Source organism: Rhinolophus hipposideros (genome assembly GCF_964194185.1).
Source record: "Rhinolophus hipposideros genome assembly, chromosome: 16".
NCBI classification, from domain to species: domain Eukaryota; kingdom Metazoa; phylum Chordata; class Mammalia; order Chiroptera; family Rhinolophidae; genus Rhinolophus; species Rhinolophus hipposideros.
This window is the reverse complement of record NC_138062.1, coordinates 44,040,962-44,061,772: the sequence shown is the minus strand read 5'-3', so window position 1 is coordinate 44,061,772 and position 20,811 is coordinate 44,040,962. Positions and strand designations below refer to the sequence as shown.

The 20,811-nt window shown below is 56.3% G+C and overlaps 2 protein-coding genes across 6 annotated transcripts; one reads left to right on the top strand and one right to left on the bottom strand.

The window, feature by feature from the left end:
* The first annotated feature begins 1,229 nt into the window (after positions 1 to 1,229).
* On the top strand, positions 1,230 to 14,593 carry FHIP2B (FHF complex subunit HOOK interacting protein 2B). 4 transcript variants are annotated; one of them, XM_081077901.1, is made up of 18 exons: positions 1,424 to 1,502; positions 2,766 to 2,826; positions 5,195 to 5,273; positions 7,278 to 7,447; positions 7,985 to 8,089; positions 8,190 to 8,312; positions 8,493 to 8,720; positions 8,836 to 9,032; positions 9,338 to 9,446; positions 9,660 to 9,736; positions 10,097 to 10,283; positions 10,978 to 11,123; positions 11,233 to 11,358; positions 11,519 to 11,609; positions 11,789 to 11,932; positions 12,290 to 12,430; positions 12,637 to 12,737; positions 12,959 to 14,593. In XM_081077901.1, exons 4-18 carry the CDS (start codon positions 7,328 to 7,330, stop codon positions 13,095 to 13,097), a joined length of 2,034 nt encoding a protein of 677 aa, XP_080934027.1. In that variant the 5' UTR covers positions 1,424 to 1,502; positions 2,766 to 2,826; positions 5,195 to 5,273; positions 7,278 to 7,327; the 3' UTR covers positions 13,098 to 14,593. The 4 variants fall into 4 exon arrangements, with proteins under 4 accessions (XP_080934029.1, XP_080934027.1, XP_080934026.1 ...); XM_081077903.1 differs by lacking the exon at positions 2,766 to 2,826 and having other exon boundaries at positions 1,230 to 1,502; XM_081077900.1 differs by lacking the exons at positions 1,424 to 1,502; positions 2,766 to 2,826 and adding an exon at positions 4,346 to 4,647.
* Positions 14,594 to 17,207: 2,614 nt separating this feature from the next.
* Positions 17,208 to 20,428, bottom strand: NUDT18 (nudix hydrolase 18). 2 transcript variants are annotated; one of them, XM_081077906.1, is made up of 3 exons: positions 20,158 to 20,428; positions 19,026 to 19,239; positions 17,208 to 18,799 (listed from the first exon to the last, which is right to left on the bottom strand). In XM_081077906.1, the coding sequence occupies exons 1-3, from the start codon at positions 20,317 to 20,319 to the stop codon at positions 18,204 to 18,206; spliced, it is 972 nt and encodes a 323-aa protein (XP_080934032.1). In that variant the 5' UTR covers positions 20,320 to 20,428; the 3' UTR covers positions 17,208 to 18,203. The 2 variants fall into 2 exon arrangements, with proteins under 2 accessions (XP_080934032.1, XP_080934033.1); XM_081077907.1 differs by having other exon boundaries at positions 17,214 to 18,799; positions 19,026 to 19,218; positions 20,158 to 20,422.
* Between the last annotated feature and the right edge of the window lie 383 nt (positions 20,429 to 20,811).

Genomic DNA, 20,811 nt, shown 5'->3' with positions numbered 1-20,811 from the left:
AAAATAAAATTTTAAAAGTTAAGTCAAATAAAAAAGGTTATAGATTCCTGATACACTTCCACTATACCCTAGAATTCCTTGAAACATGTTGGGGGGGTGGGAAGCAGATTTAACCCATCCAGCTGCTGCTTTTACCCAGGAGGCAGTAGGCCCAGAAAGAACAGTGCTAACCAGACTCAGGTCTCTAACTCTCCAAATTGCTTCTCAATACACAAAATAGGCTGGTTTTTCCCCTTTGTTCGTATACATTTTGGCCTAAAAGACTCCTCTCATTTCTCATAGGGGTCCTCACCAGGGTATTTTCAGAGTAACTGAAAATATCAGTTTTTCCCCACGCAGCTATAGGAGAACTGAGCTCCAAATGCTCGCCCAGCCTGGCTCAGGGAACCCTGGCCCTCCCCAGGCAATGGTCCTGGCCTCCCTGTGCTTCAATCTGAACCGCAGGCTGTACTCCACTGCACCCAGCCAGCTCTGCGCCTCAGCCCCTCTGGGGAATGGGACCCAAAGGCAGGGCCCGTGCAGTGGAGCCCCAAGACCCCACAGCTCTAGGTCCTATAGTTCTGTGACAGGGGTTACTTCTGTCCCTAGTGGGACCCTACATACCTTATCCTTTCATCAGAGGATGTCAGAGGTCAGCAGAAATACATTAAACAGACATTAGTCCCATCTTTAGAAAGAATCTCTGTCCATTCCTGACGGGCTGAAGATGGTAGAGGGGGCAACTCGAAGTCACTAAGGCCCTACCTTTGGACATTCCAGGAAACCCTGTTCCTGGTGAGAGTTCTGCCTGTGTAATTCTTAGGTGTAATTTTGCCAGGTGTGACCTCCCCACTGGAAACCCCCCTTCTATTTTCTTCCCTTGGTGTGGCCGGAGGGCAAAATGGGCCACTTGTTACTTCCTGCGGGACCTCTGGACCAGCGCCCGTATCCACGTCAAGTAACAAGCAACAAGTGAAATGAACTTTATTAATACACCATTTAACCCAATATACCTAATATATTACCATTTCGACATGCAGTCCATACGAAACCTCATCACTGAGCTATTTCACGTTCCTTCATGTTGTGCTAAGAGGTCACAATCCCGGGGTGCATGCACTTCACACTCAGCCCCCCTCCATGAGGACTCGCAGGGGTCCGTGCCCCACAGTCACACGCGGCCGCCTACGGCCACAGTGTGGGACTGCTGGCGGCGGGGGCGTTAGAGACTGACAGGACCCACCAAGCTTCTCATCTCTCCAGCAACAACCTCCTGGAACCTCTCGCCCTGTCTCGCTGCCCCCTGCCCTCCCGCGCTGCCGGCCTGCCCTCTTTTCCGATCGCGGGCCGCGCCGGAGGGGTCTCCGGGGACCGGCGGACGAGCGCCCCCAGCCCAGCCGGGGCGGAGCGGCCCGGGCCCCGCCTCCCTCGCCGCCCGGCAGCCGCGATCCGGGAGCCGGAGAGGGCCGGGCGCCATCATGCTGAGCCGGCTCGGGGCGCTGCTGCAGGAGGCCGTGGGCGCGGTGAGGCCGGGGCGCGGGGAGGCCGCGGCGGCCGGGGGACAGCCGGCGGGCGGAGGGCGGCGGGCGCAGGCCGCCCCGGGGGGTCCAGCGGGCCGCGGCGCCCTGCCCGGCCTCCCCGCCCGGCCCTGTCGCCCCCGCGCGCCGCGCTCCCCGCTTCCAGTTGCGTCTTTCCTGATCGCGCCGCATTCCCAGACCGCTCCATTCCCTGCCCCTTCTCCCGATTCTGCTTCCTGTGTATTTTTCCTGCTCTCCCTGGTCTCCCAATTCTTTGGTGCCGGGGTGCTCCCTTGTCACCCAATAGTTTTTCCCCCAAACTCTCTGAGTCCCCTCCCCCAGCCTCTGTCTGCCTGCCTCCGGCAAGCTTCTCCTTTCTGGTCCCCTGGACTTAAAAATAGCTGCCCTTTCCTCCCTCGGAGCCCCTACACCATTCCAAGACCTTGTTCGGGCCCTTCACCTCCACTGGGGCGTGCAGGCCCTGCCCGGCCAAGTCTCAGGAAGGGTAAACAGGCAGTGGGGGGTGGGGGAGGGGGGGGACACCTTGCCCAGGAAGCAGCCGTCTGCAGGGTTCCAGCCTGTTATCTCACATTACGCCGAAGTCTTGAGTCAGGGGCGGCCAGCCACGTGGGGCCTGGGGCAGCTCTGGGGAAAAGTGTACTGATTTCTTCCATTCTGTCGGAGTTTGTGTTTCGGGGGTGAAGGCTGGTCAGAGGTGGCCTCCTAGGTTCACTTCATTCAGTAGGTAAAAGTGCAGTTTAGGTCATGTAGGCAGAAGCCCTGTACTTAAAGTAACCTTGCCAAGAATCGGTCTGTAAAGTTAATTCTTTTGTCTCAGTGTAAATTCTCCCCTAATCGATCAGTTTAGTGTATCAGATTCTCTCCGGAGAAATAACCTTGGGGTCCACTCCCTTCCTCCCCACCACCCGAAATCAGAGCTTATTATGAATGACAATGGTGTCAGTCTTAAGCAAACCTGGGAAGAAAGTGAAAAGCTCCTTCCACATCTGCCCCACGCCCCCACCCTACTTTCCCCAGATGTCCAGAGGGCCGCTGACCATCATCCCACCTGGGGAGGGGTTCCATCTCATCTCTCCTTCCCCTCCTCTCCGTCCCCAATGGAGACTGTCATCTGAGAAAGTGATCTGGCAGACTACTTCCTGCCTCTCAGGGAAAGCTCCATAACTAAGGGTGGGGGTGCGGGTGGGCAGGGAGTGACAGGCAAGACTTTAGCCCTCAGAAATGAATTTTCTTATGCCGCCTATGCAGGAATTTCACTGTCAGAGGCTGGAAGAGGTACCGGTGGTCAAGGGAGATACTTTTTAGGCAGGTGAGCTTAGGCCCCTCATTGTACGGCGTATAGGAGATACCCTAGAAGTTTGACTGGCCCTGTGTGGTCGTTAGGACGGATGGGAGCCCGTTTTTCCCCCTGTATTCCCACATTTTGGGCACAGGTCTCCCCCCAGGCTACTCATCAGGTGAAGACCTCAGCAAGTTGTTTGGCTCCTTGTTAAGGAGGAAGCGTGCTCTTTCCTGCCCTCTTCTGACCAAATAGAATAGCAATGGTGATCTTTGAAAATAAATCAATTGGTGCCATTTCTTTGGTCTGGAGTTAGGGTAGCTAATAATAGATTCAGGTAAAGATTATACCCCTGCTTTCTTCTCTCTCATGGTCTGTTTTGGCTAACCTGTGTTTTCCTGTGTCTCCTGTTCTTAATGGATAATTTTTTTTTTTTGAGCCTCCATCACAGATTTGTGAGATTATTGTAGTGGTGAAGGGTCAGAGGGCTTTCCAAGAAACAACGAATTATGGAAAGGTTTCTTAAGGAGCTTGCTGAACTTTTTAGTAATTAGGAATGAATAGCCACTATGTGTGTGCCCCTTTAGGGGCAGATTCTGAAACACAGAACCCTCGTCCTCAGGGTGCTCACAAACAAGTAGAAGAGATGACTGCTAACCCAATAATAATAATAATAGCACATACAACGTGATAAGATACGGTCACACCACATGCTCAGTGTGTTTGGAACGACTGTGGGAGACGTCACTCTGCTAAGGGCCATGGTCCCCACAACTAATTTTGAAAGAAGACAAGGCAGGGGTGTGTGTCACGGCGTCTGCTTCAATGTTATTGTTTCCTCCCCCTGTTGTAATGACCTTCTAAGCATTTTTCTTGCCTTTGTTTCCTACATGCAACTGCCAGATGACTCTTCCTAAAACACTGCTCAGAATATGTCACTGACCTGCTCCCATGGCCTGTTTTAAAAAAAAAAAAAATCCAGACTTCTTGGCCTGGCATTCAAGGCTCCATACACTCGCCCCAGACCCACTTTGCAGATTGCCTTCTGCAGGACATGCCTTTCCTTCATCTCTAATTGTTGAGATCTGACCTGGTTCTTCAAGTTTTAGTTCCAGCTTGACCGCAGTAAAGCCTTCTCTGTTCCACGCTGTTGGAAGTGAGCCCTCTTTTCCCAGAGGTCACTTTCCACCTCTTCTGTGTTCTCACACTACTTCCTGTAGTGGAGTTATTCAGTGTGTTTGTATTCGCTTCTCCTTTGTGGCCCTGGATCTTAGACACCCTCAGATGTTTGAGGCATCTAGCATGGTGTCTTGTGTGGAATAGGCACTCAGAAGATACTTCCTGAAGGGATTCAAGGAGGAGATACTCAGTTCAGTGGTGTAATAAAGCATGAAGTTAGAGGGCTGTGCATCCCAGAAGCCTGGAGAGGCGTTGTAGAGCTGGTGGCCCTCAGCAGGACCTCACTGGGGGGCCACTAGGACCTAGACAAGTATAGGGCTTCCTGGGCAGAGGAGTAGCCTGAGCAAAGACTGAGAGGTAGAAATGAGCACTTGGGGGGACGGACTACATGATTATGCATTTTTTCTCCTGCAAACATTCACTCTGCAAGGAAAGAGAAGAAAGGCCTTTTGGGGAGAAGTTGTCAGGGAGAGTGGTAGTTATTAGTTCAAGGCACCGGAGATGGTAAGAACCCTTCTGGAAAAGGAGAGGTTTAGGGCTTGCTCAGAGCAGAGGCAGAAGGCCCCAGGGCTACTAGAAGGAGCTGGAGGAGGCATGGACGGGAGCGGAGCTCGCAAAGGAGGAGTTAGGGCTGCATGGCCTACAGCCTTGGACAATAGCTGCACACCCGTCGTAAGTAAGGCCCTTTCTTAGTATTATCCATCCGGCTGAACTGAGCCTATCGTGGCCTTGAACCCAGCTGTTCACAGACTCTCAGATTCACAAGGACCTGAAAGTTTTGTCTTCACCACGTGTCCCACCTGTATCATTTTGCTTTTGTTGTTTTGAGGGCACGCTTCTGTTTTCCTGTGTACCTCTATTTTAGCATAACCATGTTGTATTGAAATGATCTGTTTCTGTGTCTATTTCCCCCACCAACATTCGTAGCTCCTCTGGGTCAGGGACCGTGGAATCATGACATGTGGCAGGAGTATAGCATTTCCAACAGGGAGGGGACCTGGGGGGACCTGCCAAGAGATTGTTGGCAAGATATGGAGATAGTGCAGATGTGTTTCCTACCCACATGTTACTATTCCTTATGAGAAGCCAGGGTCGCAATGCCTCCTCCAAGGCCTAGCACTGACCCGATGCGTAGTGGATGATGGAATGTCTGTTCTGATGTGTGCTGGTGGCAGCAGAGCCGGTGATCACGCAGGTCATGTCTCTGCTCTCTCCATAGTGGGAGCCCAGCATTGACCTGCTGGAGGCATTCGTGGAGCACTGGAAAGGCATCACGCAGTACTACATCGAAAGCACAGGTAGGACCTGGTCTCCCCTGCAGGGAATTGGGAGAAAGGTATGGGCAGAGTCACCATGCAGCTCAAGAGTGCAGGTGTTTTGAGGAAGGTGACATCTGCTGTTTAGGAGTTCAGCAGTGGGGCCTGACCCCACCCTGACATTTTGGGAGAGGTGCTGTCGGCAGTGGGAATAGGGACAGGGAGGTTGGGGATCTTGCTGGCCTACTCTGCAAGGCAGAGATTGAGCTCCACTTGCCCCCAGCTCCCAGCTGCCTAGAGCATCCAGGCCTTCAGTCATGGACTTACTGATTAAAAGAAAAGAAACTGAACCAATTTCTCTTTTCCCTGAGCCAATTTAGAAGGCATTTCCCTTGTAGAGTCAGGGATAGGAGGAAAACAAAACCATGTAATGTGCCTGGGCTTTTCACCCAAGCTTATACCCCCCGAGTCAAAGCTTTGGGCCATTTGAGCCCTTCAGGCTCGCCACTGGGGGGCGGAATCTGATTAGCCGTGCTGTAGCCAGCGTGCTGGTATTGGACTAGTTGTCAGGTTGCCCTGTCCTGGACTTCAGACTGGAGGGGATGGGGTGGGGGGGATTGATTCTAGCCTACAGCTTTCCTAAATGCTTTGTTTCCAGCCTGAACTAGCCCAAGAAATTAAAGTGGCCTTGGATACTCTGGCGGGCCCTCTGAACCCTCTGTTAGAGCAGGTTCCTTAGTCTTGGCACTGTGGACATTTGGATTGGCTCACATTTTGTTGTGGGGACGCACTGCAGTGTATTTACAACTCTGGCCTCTACCCACCAGAGGCCAGTATCCCCATCCCCCCTTCTCATTGTGACAACCATAAATGTCTCTGCAGATATTGCCAAATATCTCGGAGCCGGGAAAGGCTAAATCGCCCCCCGTGGAGAACGACTGCTTTAGACGGATGATCTCTTTTTTTTCCATTGAGATATAATTGACATATTATATTAGTTTCAGTTGTACAACATGTTGATTCAATATACAGCTATTGTGAAATGATCACAATAAGTCTAGTTAACATCCGTCACACACATAGTTACAGTTTTTTCTCTTGTGATAAGGACTTTGAAGATCTACTCTCTCAGCAATTTTCAACTACACAACACAGCATTATTAACTATAGTGACCATGCTGTACATTACATCCCCAGGGCTGATTTTATAACCGGAAGATTGTACCTTTTAGACTGAAGATCTCTTGACAGAGCCCCAATGCACTAGGACAATAGGAAGACATCCAGAGCTGACTCGGGTCCACCCAGGCCTTCACGTAGGCCCCATCTGTTAGTTTCCTGAACAGTCCCTATACCAGAGGTGTGGGAGTAGGTGAGACAGGCTGCCTTGCTCAAAAACCTTGCTTTCAAGAAAAGCCAGAGGGTGCTCCGAGGCCTGTCCCAAAGTACCAAGAATTATAAAAATACCCTACCCTCTGCAGCTCTACGAAAGCCCCATAACCAGCGTCTCCATCAGAACTGCCATATGGTTTAGCACGTTTGAGTCTGAAGCCATGGTTGTGCACAGATTTTTTTCTTCTTCTGCGTTTTAAACAATAGAGTGTTGCCTTCTGTTGAGTGTCCAAGGGACATAAACAGGCCCCAGAAGTTGATCTGTAGGGAGGGTGCTAGAAGACAGCTCCTAAATTATATGACAGACCCCTAAGCCCATGGCTTCTCACTCAGGCCCAGAGCTGGCCTGCAGCCCTCGCGAAGATCCTTCTGTAGGCCCCAGGATTTGGAGAAAAAATGATGCTCTTCCCCCTGATAAAGTGGTGGGGCCTGCACTCGTTATCAGTCAGAGTTGTATCCTGAGCCTCATTCCAGAAGGCCTCAGCTGTGAACGTCCATTTCCTCTGGCCTTTGTTTGAAGTGGACTGTTCGCTTGGCCTCACCCCAGGTTGCCCTCAGCCACCCCCACCGGCCCCCCAGCCCCCATGGGCTTGACCCCATGGAGCCCGAGTGCCATCTTCCTCCCAATTACACGTTTTTCTGAATCTCGATTAGATGAAGACACCCCAGCCAAGAAGACAGATATTCCCTGGAGGCTGAAACAGATGCTGGACATCCTGGTGTATGAGGAGAGGCAGCAGGCAGCCGGCGAGGCCGGGCCCTGTCTCGAGTACCTACTGCAGCACAAGATCCTGGAGACCCTGTGCACCCTGGGCAAGGCTGAGGTAGGCAGGACCCCGGTGTCTCTGGAACCTTCCATCCAAGCCAGGGCCCCTGGGTTCTAGGCCCTTCCAGCTGTGCTCTTCCCAGTCCCAACACTGAGGATGGGGGAGCCGATGGGGGGGGCACAGCACTGGGGCCAGCTCACTTAGCATCGCCTGCTACCTCTCCTTGCTTACCTGCGTTGCTCTCCTGTTCTCGCTGTCGTTGAGGTTGAGGAAAGGCTCCCTTTCATTCATTCAGCAAAGATGTGCTAAGGATTAGCCCTGTGCCGGGCTGTGTCCTAGCCACTGGGGACATGGCAGTGATTAAGACAAGGGAGCCCACATGTCATGTGTTCGATAATGACGAGGTTATGGAGAAAAATAAAGTAGGACATGAGACTGGCAGCTCAGGGGAGACCAGTTTCAACAGGGAGGGGAGGAGGTGTGTGGAGAAGGTGCCCCCTGAGCAGTGAGGGAGGGAGGAACGGCACAGGGGGCAGTGCTCCAGGCAGGGGCACAGCTTCCTGTCCTGACCGGCCTCTGTTCCCTGGCCCTCAGTACCCCCCAGGCATGCGGCAGCAGGTGTTCCAGTTCTTCAGCAAGGTGCTGGCCCAGGTGCAGCACCCTCTCCTGCATTACCTCGCCGTCCACAGGCCCGTGCAGGTGAGGGGCCAAGAAGCCGGGGGGGGGGGGGTTCGGGGGTAAGGCCCCCTCTCTTCCCGGCCACCCATTTCCCTCTGCTTCTGTCCTGCTCTCCTTCCAGAAACTTCTCCGGCTTGGTGGGACAGTTCCTGCACCCCTCACAGAAAAGGAGGAGGTGCAGTTCACTACTGTCCTCTGCTCCAAGATCCAGCAGGATCCCGCCCTGCTCACCTATATCCTGGAAGTGAGTGCCTCTGGGGAACAGACCTGTGGCCCTTCTGAGGAAGAGGTGGAGCAGGTTCCCGGGGAGGTGCTCACACGGCCCATGGCCTGGCCCTGGCCGCCAGCACACGCTGCGTTCCCAAGGGGGCAGACTGGGGAAGGTTCTCCACCGCGACCAGGCCTTGTCTAGCCTCCTTTGCAGGGTAAGAAGACTGTCGCTAGGAAGAAGGTATCCAGAGAACCCCCCGCCCTGCCTGTGGAGATGGCCAGCATCGAAGATAAGGACCGCCCTCCCAGCAAGACTTCCCACACGGTTCCCTGTGGGGCCGGGGTCTTGACCACCCAGCTGCCTGCTGACACTGAGGAGCCCGATGGAGGGATTGGGGAGAACAACCTGATCACCTCCCTGATTGGCTTGTGCAAGAGCAAGGTTCTAGCTGCCGAGACAGTGTGCTGGGGTGGTGGGGGGTAGGGGGTCGCAAATGGCTGGGAGGGGACTTGGGGACTCAGATGTATGTCCCTGACGTTGCATCTGTATTCCCTAGAAAGGTCGGGTGGCCCTGAAGGCCCAAGAGAACCTGCTGCTCCTGGTTAGTGTGGCTTCCCAGGCAGCTGCCACCTACCTGGTGCAGAGCAGCCCCTGTTGCCCAGCGATCGTCGAGCACCTTTGCCAGCTGTACCAGTCCATGCCCACCTTCCTGGACCCTGCAGACATTGCTACTTTAGAGGGTATTAGCTGGAGGTAGGCGCTTGGCTAGGGAAGGCGGGGCTGCATCTTCAGTGGCTGGAAGCCCTGCCTGTCCTCCGGTAGCCAGCTCCTCTTGTTTTCCAGGAGGGATGGGGACCCCTGCTGGCCACCCTCTTCCAGAGGTTACAGCCCTTCCCCAAGGCCTTCCCACCCCAGGGAAGCGTCACTTTTGTTTCTGCCCACAGAGCCCCCCAGTAGAACTGACCACCTCCCCACACCCGCTGCCCTGTAACAGTTTCCAGGGCAGAGGGAGAAAGGGCTCAGCTCCCAGAGCACACTCCTCCCTCGCTGTCCTGCAGGTTACCCAGTGCCCCGTCCGATGAGGCTTCCTTCCCTGGCAAGGAGGCCTTGGCTGCCTTTCTGGGCTGGTTTGATTACTGTGACCATATCACCATGAAGGCACACACGGTAAGCAGGAGCACGTGTCCCCTATTTCACGCGGCTCCCTACGCTGTCTCCATCTTGAGGACGGAGTGGGTCTCTCAGGAGCCAGGCGGGGCTCGGATTAGCCGGGATCCCCTCTGCCTGTTACGTTGGACGCTGTGCAAAGACATAGTTATTTCTCAGCGGAACACTGTCGTGGGAGGTAAACGTGCTTAAGACATGCTCTTTGGCGCCCAGGTGGTTGCGGATGCCTTGGCAAAGGCTGTGGCTGAGAAGTTATTCGTGGAGATTCTGCAGCCCCAGCTCCTGCACGTGTAAGTCTCTGTCCGGTCCCCTCAGCTGTGACCATAGTATGGATTGAACCACCCACCCCACTTGCCCCTTCCTGTCCCTATGGCCAGAGGGACCTCCTTGGCCAGAGTCAAGTGAGTCTGTGGACTCCATCGGTTCCTGTTGGCCAGGCCTGCCCCCTGACGCACACGTGGCTCAGAGCCATTGTGGGCTAGTAAAGGCCTCCGCCGTGGGACCCCAAAACCTCAGGATGGATGGGAGTAAGCAGAGATGTAAGGAAACCAGAAAAGGGTTCTGCCACCCCCAAATGCGTCCACTCGCTGCCCCTCTGGCCTCTCCCCCGCCCCCCGCCCCCAGCCTGGCTCAGTGCTCTTTCCACATAGGTCTGAGCAGAGCCTCCTGACCGCCACTGCCCTGCTCACAGCACTGCTGCGCCAGCTCCGCTCCCCTGCACTGCTTCAAGAGGCCGTGACTTTCCTCCTAGGCGTGGAGCAGCAGCCTGCAGCCCTGGAGGACCCCTGCACCCTCTGCGTTCACCTCATCAGGCATTGCGACCACCTCTCTGATGAGGTGAGATGGGAGGGCCCTCTCTTCACCAGCTCCTACCCCACCCCTGCCAAAAGGAATTCCTGACATCTCCCATTTTCATTAGCTTTCCAGGTGTTTCTGCCTTTGAAACATTGAACTCTGCCCCCCTCCAAAAAACAAAAAAGTGACGTAGTGATTGGTAGCCAGACTGCTTTTGTCACGTACCGGGTTTCCCCAAAACTAAGACCAGGTCTTATATCAAGGTTTGCTCCAAAAGACACATTCGGGCTTATGTTCAGGGGATGTCATCCTGAAAAATCATGCTAGGGCTTCTTTTCCGGTTAGGTCTTATTTTCGGGCAAACACGGTAGTCATTTTCGGTGATCACATACTTGTGATGGCACTTTATATCCTACAAACTACTTTTATATGAATTGGGCTTGTTTGAGGCTCACAGCCACACTGTGAGGCAGGTGAGGCCAATATTCCACTTTTCGGACATGAAAACTGAGGCACAGAAAAGCCAATTGGCTCACCTGATATCGCTCAATTAGTACTGGAACTGGGAACAGCCAGACTCCTGATTCCCGGGCCAACAGCCATCCATGCCCCCCAAAACCTTCCAGGGAAGGGGTACCCCCTTCTACGGGTACTTTTCTCACCTGGCTGAGCAACTCCCAGGCACACCGAGAAGCTGGGGCAGGAAGGGGCATCATGCTAACTCCTCTTGCCCCAGATCAGCATTGCCACGCTGCGACTGTTTGAGGAGCTGCTCCAGAAACCCCACGAGCAGATAGTCCGTAGCCTGATCCTATGCCACCTCGAGGGCCGCCTTTACCTGGTCCGGGGCGCACCGGAGCCCGAGAGCTATGAGGACACCCTGTAAGTAAAACCCGGTGCCTCTGAGAGGCCCAGCCCCCCCCCAGCCCTCCGTACCCCACTCTCGCTCTTTCATTGGTTCATTGGTGCCACATGTGTGCTCTGGCCACAGAGACCTGGAGGAGGACCCCTACTTCACAGACGGCCTCGACGCTGGCTTTCAGCCCTCCAGCAAGCCCACCCCAGCCCCTGCCACCAACTTGGATGGCAAAACGGCTGTCACTGAGATCGTCAACAGGTAAGGGGCAGGTCAGGAAGTCTGAGCCACTCAAGTTTGCTCTGCCTTTTGTCATAGCCCTGCTGGAGCACAGCCTGGGAAGGGGTATTCCCTCCGGGTGGAGATGGAACAGGGTGAGCAGGGCCCCAGTGGGGCCTCGCCACACTGAGGTTTCTCTCAGCTTCCTCTGCCTGGTTCCTGAGGAAGCCAAGACGTCAGCCTTCCTGGAGGAGACTGGCTATGACACGTATGTCCACGATGCTTACGGACTGGTGAGTGTTAAGGCCTCTCCCCGTGCCCACACTTGCCCCTCAAAGCTGTGGGGTTGATAACTCTGCCTTCTCCCTCCCTGAGCTCTGCCCCAGATGCTAGCGGAGCGCCCTGTGTGGGCCCCTCTGTGTGCTAGAGGCTCCTGACCATGGGTCTCCTCCTCAGCTCTCCCCCGTTTCAGTTCCAGGAGTGCAGCTCTCGAGTTGCCCCCTGGGGCTGGCCCCAGGCTCTCACACCTCTGGACCCCCATGAGCCAGAGCGGCCTTTCTTTGAGGGTCACTTCTTCCGAATGCTGTTTGACCGCATGTCCAGGATTTTGGAACAGGTAGCCAATAGGGCTGGGCCCCAGCCAGAGGGCGTGGGCCCATAGGAGCACCCCAGGTGGGTGCCTCGAGTCCTTCGGGAGAGCAGGGCCCGACCACAGGGGTTGAGGCGTCTTCGGTTCTTTAGTTCCACACTCCCCCACCCCCTACCTTTCCCCAGGCGGGAAGCCCCATCTTGCCTCTGCTCCACACGCCCTAACATGTTCTGGCCCGCAGCCCCAGGGGATCCATGACACACACACATCACGTGGGTCTCCCACCCCCGCACACGTTCACACTGGCCAGGCGCCTTTCTGGGGGAGTGCAAAAATGCTCACCACCCCTGCCAACCCTTGGCTTGTCCACCGTGTTCCCTGTAGCCATACAGCCTGAACCTGCAAGTGACCTCAGTCCTGTCCCGGCTCGCCCTCTTCCCCCACCCCCTTATCCACGAGTACCTCCTGGACCCCTACATCAACCTGGCCCCTGGCTGCAGGAACCTGTTCTCCGTTCTCGTCCGGGTAAGGCTGCCCAGGCTAAGGACACGTGCCAGTGGTGGGGCAGGAAGGGAAGGGAACAGGACGGGGTGGGCGACTGCAGGAGCAGGTACCCTTGTCAGCACTAGGGGGAAGCATAGGTCCCCCACCCTGGCCCCAGGGTGCAGCAGAGCCAGAGAACCCTGCTTCCGTGTCACTGGTCCCCACCTCAGTCCTCTTGTTCCTGCTAGGTAATTGGGGACTTGATGCAGAGAATTCAGAGGGTACCCCAGTTCCCAGGCAAACTGCTCCTGGTGCGCAAGCAGCTGATGGGTCAGATCCCTGGGGAGCAGTAAGTAACCTAAGGAAGTGGGTGCCTGGGGGAAAGCCCTGGGTGGGGGGGAGGAGTGCTTCAGGCTCGGGAGCCACAGGTTAGGGCATGGAGGGCCTGTTGCTGAGCTCTGTCCCCACTCAGAAGGATCTGCCACTGAGTTATGCCTTGGGGACATTGGGGTGTCACGCTGGGGGCACCCCCACTGCCTCCCTGCCATGACCCTGAGCTCTCTTTCTCAGGCTGGACCACCAGACCCTCCTCCAGGGTGTGGTAGTACTGGAGGAATTCTGCAAGGAGCTGGCTGCCATTGCTTTCGTCCAGTTCCCCCCACAGGGTCCTCACCTGTGTCTCTCCCCGCCTCCAGAAGGGCATGTCTGAGCCAGGAGCATGACGGGAAGGGAGTCTCCTGTCCTCACCTCTTCCCAGGAGCTGCCTCTCGCCTGGCACAGCCACCCCACTCTCTTCCCAGGGCGAGAACTTGGCTCCATCTCCTCTGTATCCAGGCACCTCTGCCCCTGGAGGCCTGGGCTTTAGTTCCCAGGTTACTGCAAAGAGACCTTGCCTTGATGGCTACACCAGGCTGGCCTTCCGGAAGGGGGTCTCCAAGGTACCGGAAGTCAATGAGCCAAAGAGGGGACCTCCCAGACAGCATGGCATCCTTGGGACCTTCTTGGGGGAGATGGGTAATAGTCAGGTGAGCACCCGAACCCAGACTCTCCTGTGGTCTACGTCTGTCACCTGCCTCTACGGGCCATTTGTGGCCCGGGCCAAGACCTGTGACTCAATTACGGGGCACTAAGGGTAGTAAGCTGATGGCTCCAAGGCCAGTCAGGACCATAGGTCAGAAAGATGGGGGCATGGGAGGCCTCTTTCTATCACACCAGGTCCCACAGATGCTGCTGAGACATTTTTTTCTCTTGCCTTCTTAACCCTTGGGGAAGGGACAGGGCATGGTAGGGATAGCCCTCTCTTCCTGCCTGGCCCTCCTGGACACTGTTGCAAAATCCCCAGCCGCCTCATGGCGAATGGCCAAAGCATGCTCCGCGCCCAGGCGGGGGCAGCTGCTAATGAGAACCTTGATGCAATTGCACCAGGGCGGGAGAGGGCCTGGGGAGCTGGGGCTGGGTGCCAGGCTCCAACTCCAGCTGGTTTCTCTCTGGCGCCTCTGAACCCGTCTCAGCAGGTCCACAACACCTGGGCAGAGGGGCTGAGAGACCGGGGGAGGCCAGGCCCAGCCTCCAGTCTTCTCAATGGAATGCTCTTCCAGGGGAGCAAGAGAGCTCAGGGTACAGATGCCCAGCTGACTGCAGGCCCCCAAGGTCTGGCAGGGCGGGGTTGGGGTACAGGCAGAGAGTCCTGGTGATCTTCTCCCTGCATGCCCTCCATGGCTGGGGCGGCCACCCCACCCGGCCAGAATCTGTCTCGGCCTGTAGGAACACACCGGCGGCGCCAGGCATTACCTCACAGCAGGACTGCAGTTCCTGGCTTTGCTCCTGGGCAAGGAGGAGCAGGCCAGAGCCCCTTTCGCTTCCTTTTCCTGCCCATGCCACTTCTAGAAGCCAGCCACAGGTTGCCAAGAGGTGACATGAAAGAGGAGGAAACTCAATGACCTCTATCTCTCCCGCATTCCTCCACGCTGGGGAGGACTGAACTGCTTTTCTGAAGGACACTGCATGTGCGTGCGCATATGCACACATGGGTGTCGGCGTGGGACGGGGGAACAGAGCTCAGTGGGCAAACTGGGTCTGGACTCTTCAATTCCGAAAACATTCAAGCATCCAGGAGTCACAGACACTCCCTTCCTCGATGCACTTTGGCATTCTCTCAGTGTCCCCCCCAGACACCGCGGCAATAAATGGTGTGGTTGCGTGGACACAGCCGCCCTGTTCTTCTCCACCCTTCGCGTCCTTCTGCCCAGGGCTCCACTGCTAATTCAGGCCCATCTTCCTCCCCAGGGAAGACAAATTAAGTTCCTTTTTCAGCAGTGGTGTGGGGTGCGGTGGGGAGGTGGGGTGGTGGTGGTAAACAGAGACAGGCTCTGGCAGTGCAAATCTGACATTCCTCAGTGCCTGCCAGGAACAGGCTCTCTTGGCCAGGCAACACTATTTCTGCTCAGCTTGCCCACAGCTGAGGACCAGCTAGCCTCAGAGACACCGACGGACGGAGTGGGCCCTCTGAGCATCTGTGTGCAAGTCTGTTTTAGGTGCTTAGGTGATGAGTTGTAGGACTGCTTGTGAGGGCCTGATAGAACCATGGGCCTGCTAGTTTAAAAGTCTTGTTCCCAAATGAATGTGTGGGGATCATCTGAGGGGGTCACCAAGAGTGCATCCCAGCAGAGCAAGCTGGACTGGAGAGAGGTCAATGGTTCTCACTCCAAGGTATGTGTGGGGACAGAGCCAGGAGTGCAGTTTCCAGGCTCCCGGCCTCACGTGGAAAGGTGCTGGCTCAGGTAGTAAATGGCCATCAGCCGTGATTGGATGGCCATCAGCTGTGGCTAGTTGGCCATCAGCTGTAACCAGTGAGCCATTGGCCACTAATATAACTGCCGTGGCTACGCTAGCAGCAAATGGGGGCTAGCAAGAAGATGGTGGCTGAGCTGGCAAGGTCGGACCGTAGCCAGCAAGTGGGGTTGGTTGGCAGAAAAGCGGACGGCAGGTTGCAGATCGTGTGGCTCCTGCTTCCTGTGTCTCCAACCCAGCCACCAGCAAGACTATAGTGGTATGACTCCCCTATCTATGGCTCCGTGGGTGTGCCTTTTTGGCCTCACCACGTCCTGCGTTCTTATGTGGTGAGCTGGACTAGAGACCCTGCCTGACACCCTGCATGACACATGGCGCAGCGAGCAGGGTACGGTGCTGGCCGAAGCTCCCTGAAGGGCGGTGGAGCAGTTTGTGCGTATGAACACTCAGTCTCAGGAAGATCAGGAGGAGCAGCTGCCGGAGAGCTGGAGCCCCATGGAGGGGTGGGAAGACGTACACTGTTCCCCAACCAGCACAGGCCGGAGAAAGCGAAGGTCGTTGCAGCCCTGTGGGCTGAGAAGGGCTTACTGAGGCAGCCGGATGCAGGACGTATAGTAACAGGAGGAAACGCTTGCTGAGTTCTCCATGGGAGCTGAGGGTGAGGTCAAGGTCATCCCTCACCGCCAGGACAACCCTGGTGAATGACTGGACTATGGGGAATTGCCTTCCATCCCTAATTTAATGGACCGCTTGACTGTTTGCTTGGGAACATACCACCATGTAGTGGAACTCTAGTGGAACTGGCGGATGTTTGCTTTTGTGTCTTGACTGGCCGCCATCGAGAATATGTAAGCACCTTGACTGTGAGCCGCTGTTGTTCCAGCACAGTACCCTGAGAGGCCCTGGCTGTGCCCGGGGAGACTGGTGGTACCCTAAGAAGCCCAGAAAGTCTGGCTGTGCCCAGAAGGACTGGTGGTGCCCTGAGAAACCCTGGCTGTGCCCAGAGAGCATGGCTCTGTCCAGGATATTGCATTCACCTCCAGGCTCCTCGCACAGGGCCCCTTGCGGAAGACGCTTGTCGCGTAGATTGTGAGGCGAGACCCTGTAGGGGTGGAATGTGGGGACAGAGCCCCAGAAAGCAGTTTCCAGGCTCTCGGCCTCACATGGAAAGGTGCTGGCTCGGGTAGTAAATGGCCATCAACTGTGATTGCATGGCCATCAGCTGTGGCTGTTGGCCGTCGGCTGTAACCAGTGAGCCATTGGCCACTAATATAACTGCTGTGGCTACGCTAGCAGCAAATGGGGGCTAGCAAGAAGATGGTGGCTGGGCTGGCAAGAGCGGATTGCAGTCAGCAAGTGAGGCTGGTTGGCAGAGAAGTGGATGGCAGGTTGCGGATAGTGTGGCTCCCGCTTCCTGTGTCTCCAACCCAGCCGCCAGCAAGACCACAGTGGTATGACTCCACTACCTATGGCTCTGTGGGTGTTCCTTTTTGGCCTCACCAGGTCCTGTGCTCTATGTGGGGGGCAGGACTAGAGACCCCGCCTGATACCCTGCATGACAGTATGTTAGCATCGCTGGGGTGGGGGGAGTTTAAAATACCAATGCCCTGGTCCCACCCTCCACAAGTTAAATCGGTCTCTCTGGGGTGGCCTACAATTGCCTTAGAAGCTCTCCAGGTGATTCTAATGGGCACCCATGGTTGAAAAACAGCATAGGCTAAATAAGAGGAGCACAGTTCATTGCCTTTCACCATGGATATGGACTGATAAGTCCCTAAGAGAAGTGAGTCAAAGGGTTTGGCTCCATCCTTTGGAAGATATTTGTCCTCGGAGGGAACAGGAGGATTCCTACCATAGTCCTAGAGGCCAGACAGACAGGATGGCCACTAAGAAAGGCAGGGTAGGGAGCTGTGTGTGTGTGTGTGTGGCTTGAGGGAGGTTACCCTGGTCTTTCAGTGCCAGAGAGTAGTTACCTCAGAAGGGAAGCCCAGTCAAATGTTTCCCGACTCAGAATCACAAATCTGGACTTGAGGCAGAGCAAGGAGTACACAATATATTTTCTTTGTTCATTTCCTTTGGTTTTCCCTTACATTTTAGTCAAGTTCTTTCTTTAAACTATTCCTCCATGATTTCAGCTGGGATGAGGGGAAATGAAGAAAGTTTTCGTCTGGTTTGGGCTGGAGCTGTGGAAAGGCAGAGGCAGGAGCCTGGCAGAGTGGCACGGAAGGGGTCAGAGAGCTCCAAGAGAAGGAAACCCAGGCGGCGGAAGCTCTCACAGCTCCTTGCCCACCTGGAGTTCCCTGGTGTTCTCATTGCTCAAACCTGGATGAGATGTGGTCACTTCCTACCGTGGCAGCAAGAGGAAGAGGGCCCCAGTGGGCCCAACACAAGCCATGGCGGACAGCAGGAAACCAGCCTGCCTCAGTCACCCCTTACCCAGCAGACTGGCCCCTGCAGTGTCAGCTTGCTGTCTAGGATGGCGTGGGTGGCTGTCAGCGACAAGGGGAGGAACTTCTCTTCTGAGGACAGTCCCCCCTTCCTGCTCACTTCCTCCCCACAGAGACATGGTGGGAAGATTAGGTGGGAAGGTAAAGGAAGCAACACCTATTTACTCAGCAAGGGGACCATTCCCTTGGAGTGACCTCCCACAGCACCCCATGTTCTAAGTGCCTGAGAATCTGGATTTAGGCCTTTACCAAAGGAGGGGTAGGCGTGGAAAATGATAAGATGCCATCTCAGGTTCAGAAAGTTCTTGCATCCCCTTAGGGAGCAGTGCCCTCACACCTCTGGGCAACTGGGTTCTTGAGCTCTGGACTCCTTGCTTGGTAAAAGGCACTGTCCCTTTTGGTACAATGTAGGGACCTGCTCCACAGTGAGGGGAGATGGAAGTCCCCCTGAGCAGGAGAACTGCCCTGTTCCCAATGTGACAAGATCCCTGATTGCTAACCTGCCTTCCTCAGAGGGAGGCAAAACCGCGGTGGAGGGAGCACAGGCACCCACCTCCTCGCTCACTGATGGCACCTTCCTATCTATTGAGGGGGACGACAGATGATGCCTGAAGCCTCTGTAAGAGCTGGCTTTGTAGGTCTTCCTCCATCACTTTCCACCAAAAGAAGTTCTCACCCCGAACCTTTGGGGGCTCATTTTGGATACCTGGGTTCCGAAAAGCCACTGTCACCAGAACATTCAGGCAGACGCCATCTGTATGGTCTTTGCCCAGGTGCTGCAGTCCAAACAAGCCCTTGGTCTCCACTGTCAAGTGGTGCAGGGTCAGGCACTCCTGCAATAGCCGCACGATGGCCATCTTGATTCCACCCCTCTGCTCCACAGTGGTAAAGCCACAGGCCGTGATGGGCAAGTGAGGCATCCCCACTTTGCCCACCAGCACCCACACTGTCTGGACACTGGTAAAGGTGGCCACGAGCCGCTGGCAGACCAGAGTGCAGGGAAGCTCTTGGGGTAGAACCAGAGGGTGCCGGGCCTGCTGGCAGTACTGGGCGGCCAGCTCCACCAGGGGCAGAATGTCAAGGGCTCGCAGCGGAGTGGGCAGGGAGGTTCGTGGGTACCAGCCAGCCTGCAGGGACTCCGCATCGGCCTCCTTGGAAGTCTTGAGAACTCCACCTGGGGGAGAGGTGGGGGACAGGGTGGGGGAAAGGGTCTGTGTTGAGAGAAGTGCTGGGCCTGGCAGAGTTGATAGCCACCCAAGCATTCTAGCCCTGACCCTCAGACTGAAATATGGAGATGCGAGGCTTGTACCAGCCACAAAAGGGGCTCATCTCACTGGAGGGCAAGCTGGGGGAAAGGTGTCGATTGCCCCGTGCACACAGTGCCACCAGGTGGGCTGTACCTGTTGGGCGAGCGAGGAACACGAAGCGGATCCAGGAGGGGCCCCTCTCCTCCACAGACAGCAATGTCAGAGGTTCACAGTGCAGCCCGGCCTCCTCCTTCACCTCCCGCTGTAAAGCCGCCACGATGGTCTCCATGGGCTCCATCCTCCCCGCGGGGAGGTACCATGACCCACGGCATTCCTTCTTTGCTTCCTGGATCAATAGGACCTCATCCTGAGGGGAGAGAGAGGATCCTCACCCCCACACAGCCAGGCTGGAAGCTCCAAAGGAGGAACACAGCCAGAAGCCTTCCCGTGCCTTGGGGACAGAAATCTCAAACAGTCACCCGGTACCCCCTCACTGGTGGACACCTTCAAACTGCTGAGCTCTCCTGGGGACTGGCTCTTCTGTGGCTGCCAGCTGCAGACGCCCCTCTCTGCAATTCATCCTTTTGCATTTGGACTTCCATGTCAGAAAGCAGCTAAGATTCCCGGGAGTTGCTTCAAGGACAGGGAATCAGGCCCCACAAGGGGGGTTGCCATGTGTCCTTCACTGTCTGCATATGTCACTGTATCTCTCCCTTCCCCTCATAGTTTAAAAACTGCTTGTGGCCTGTCCTCTCACTTAAGTCTGGGGTTGACACATGCCCCCACCCCTCACACTGTACAACTCCTACCTATGGCCCTGGTCCCTTCTAGCTGTTCTGACAGCAATTTGTACAAGGATCAGCACCAAAAAGAGCATCACACAGGGGTGAGAGGGTCTGAGCGTAAGCGCAAGTTGTGCCATTCTTGTCCGTGGGATTCAGGGGAGGTCTCTGCAGCACTGGACAGAGCCTTAAGACAGTCCACTCCGCCGCGGCGGACACTACTAAATTCTGGGGAAAGGAAGAGGAATAAAACAATCCCCCCTCAAGGAACTGAGGCCTAGTGGGATGAGACAAAGGCTCCTGGCCTCGGTTTCCTCCTCTGTCCGTCGGACAATCCTAGGGCTGGGCCGCACAAGGCTCAGGTGTCAGTGTTAAAAGTGCTTTGCAAAACTGGAAAGCGCCACCCACAAAGAAGCGGTGGCTGCTGCCGGTAGGTCGTCTGTCCCCACGGGGCTGGCTGCGCGCTCCGGGCCCCGGAGCAGAGCCGGCGGGCGGACGCTCACCTGCTCGTTGAGGCACACGGCCAGCACCACGTAGCAGACGTTCCTCCGCAGCCGCACGGGCCCCGGCGGCTCCTCGGGCGGCTCCGAGTCACAACCCTGCACACACAGCCCCCGGCCCCCCAGCACCGCCGCCAGCTCCAGCGCCAGGTCTTCCGAGGCCATCCAGTCCCTTGGGAGGCGGCGGCCGTGCCCCGCAGACCCGCCGAGTCGGGTGGGGGGCGAGGCGGTGCAGCCGGGGGTGCGCCACCCTGGCCCTCGTCCCCTCCCCCGCGGGCTCGCGCCGGGCGTGCTCGCGAACGAGGAAGCGCCGGCCAAGTCCCCGCCACCGATAGGCTGCGCGTCCCCGCGGCCTGCCCGGATTGGCTGGCGCGCGCTGGTCACCGCGTTGGGCGGACCCCGCCCGCTTGGGCTTCGGCCTCGGTTCCTCTCCGCCCTCTCCCGGCACCTCTAACCGCCAGCCTTGCTAATTTCTCCATCGCGCGCAAGTCCGCACCGGTTTCGAACGGGTACGTCATCCTGCCTGCAGGCTGCGGAGAGCCACAGTGGCCAGCGACGGTAGCATCACAACAACACCGATAACGTCACGGAGGCCCGGGGCGAGGCCGGGACCCACTGTCCAGCTTTGGTCAGAAACACACCACTGCATTGCCCGAA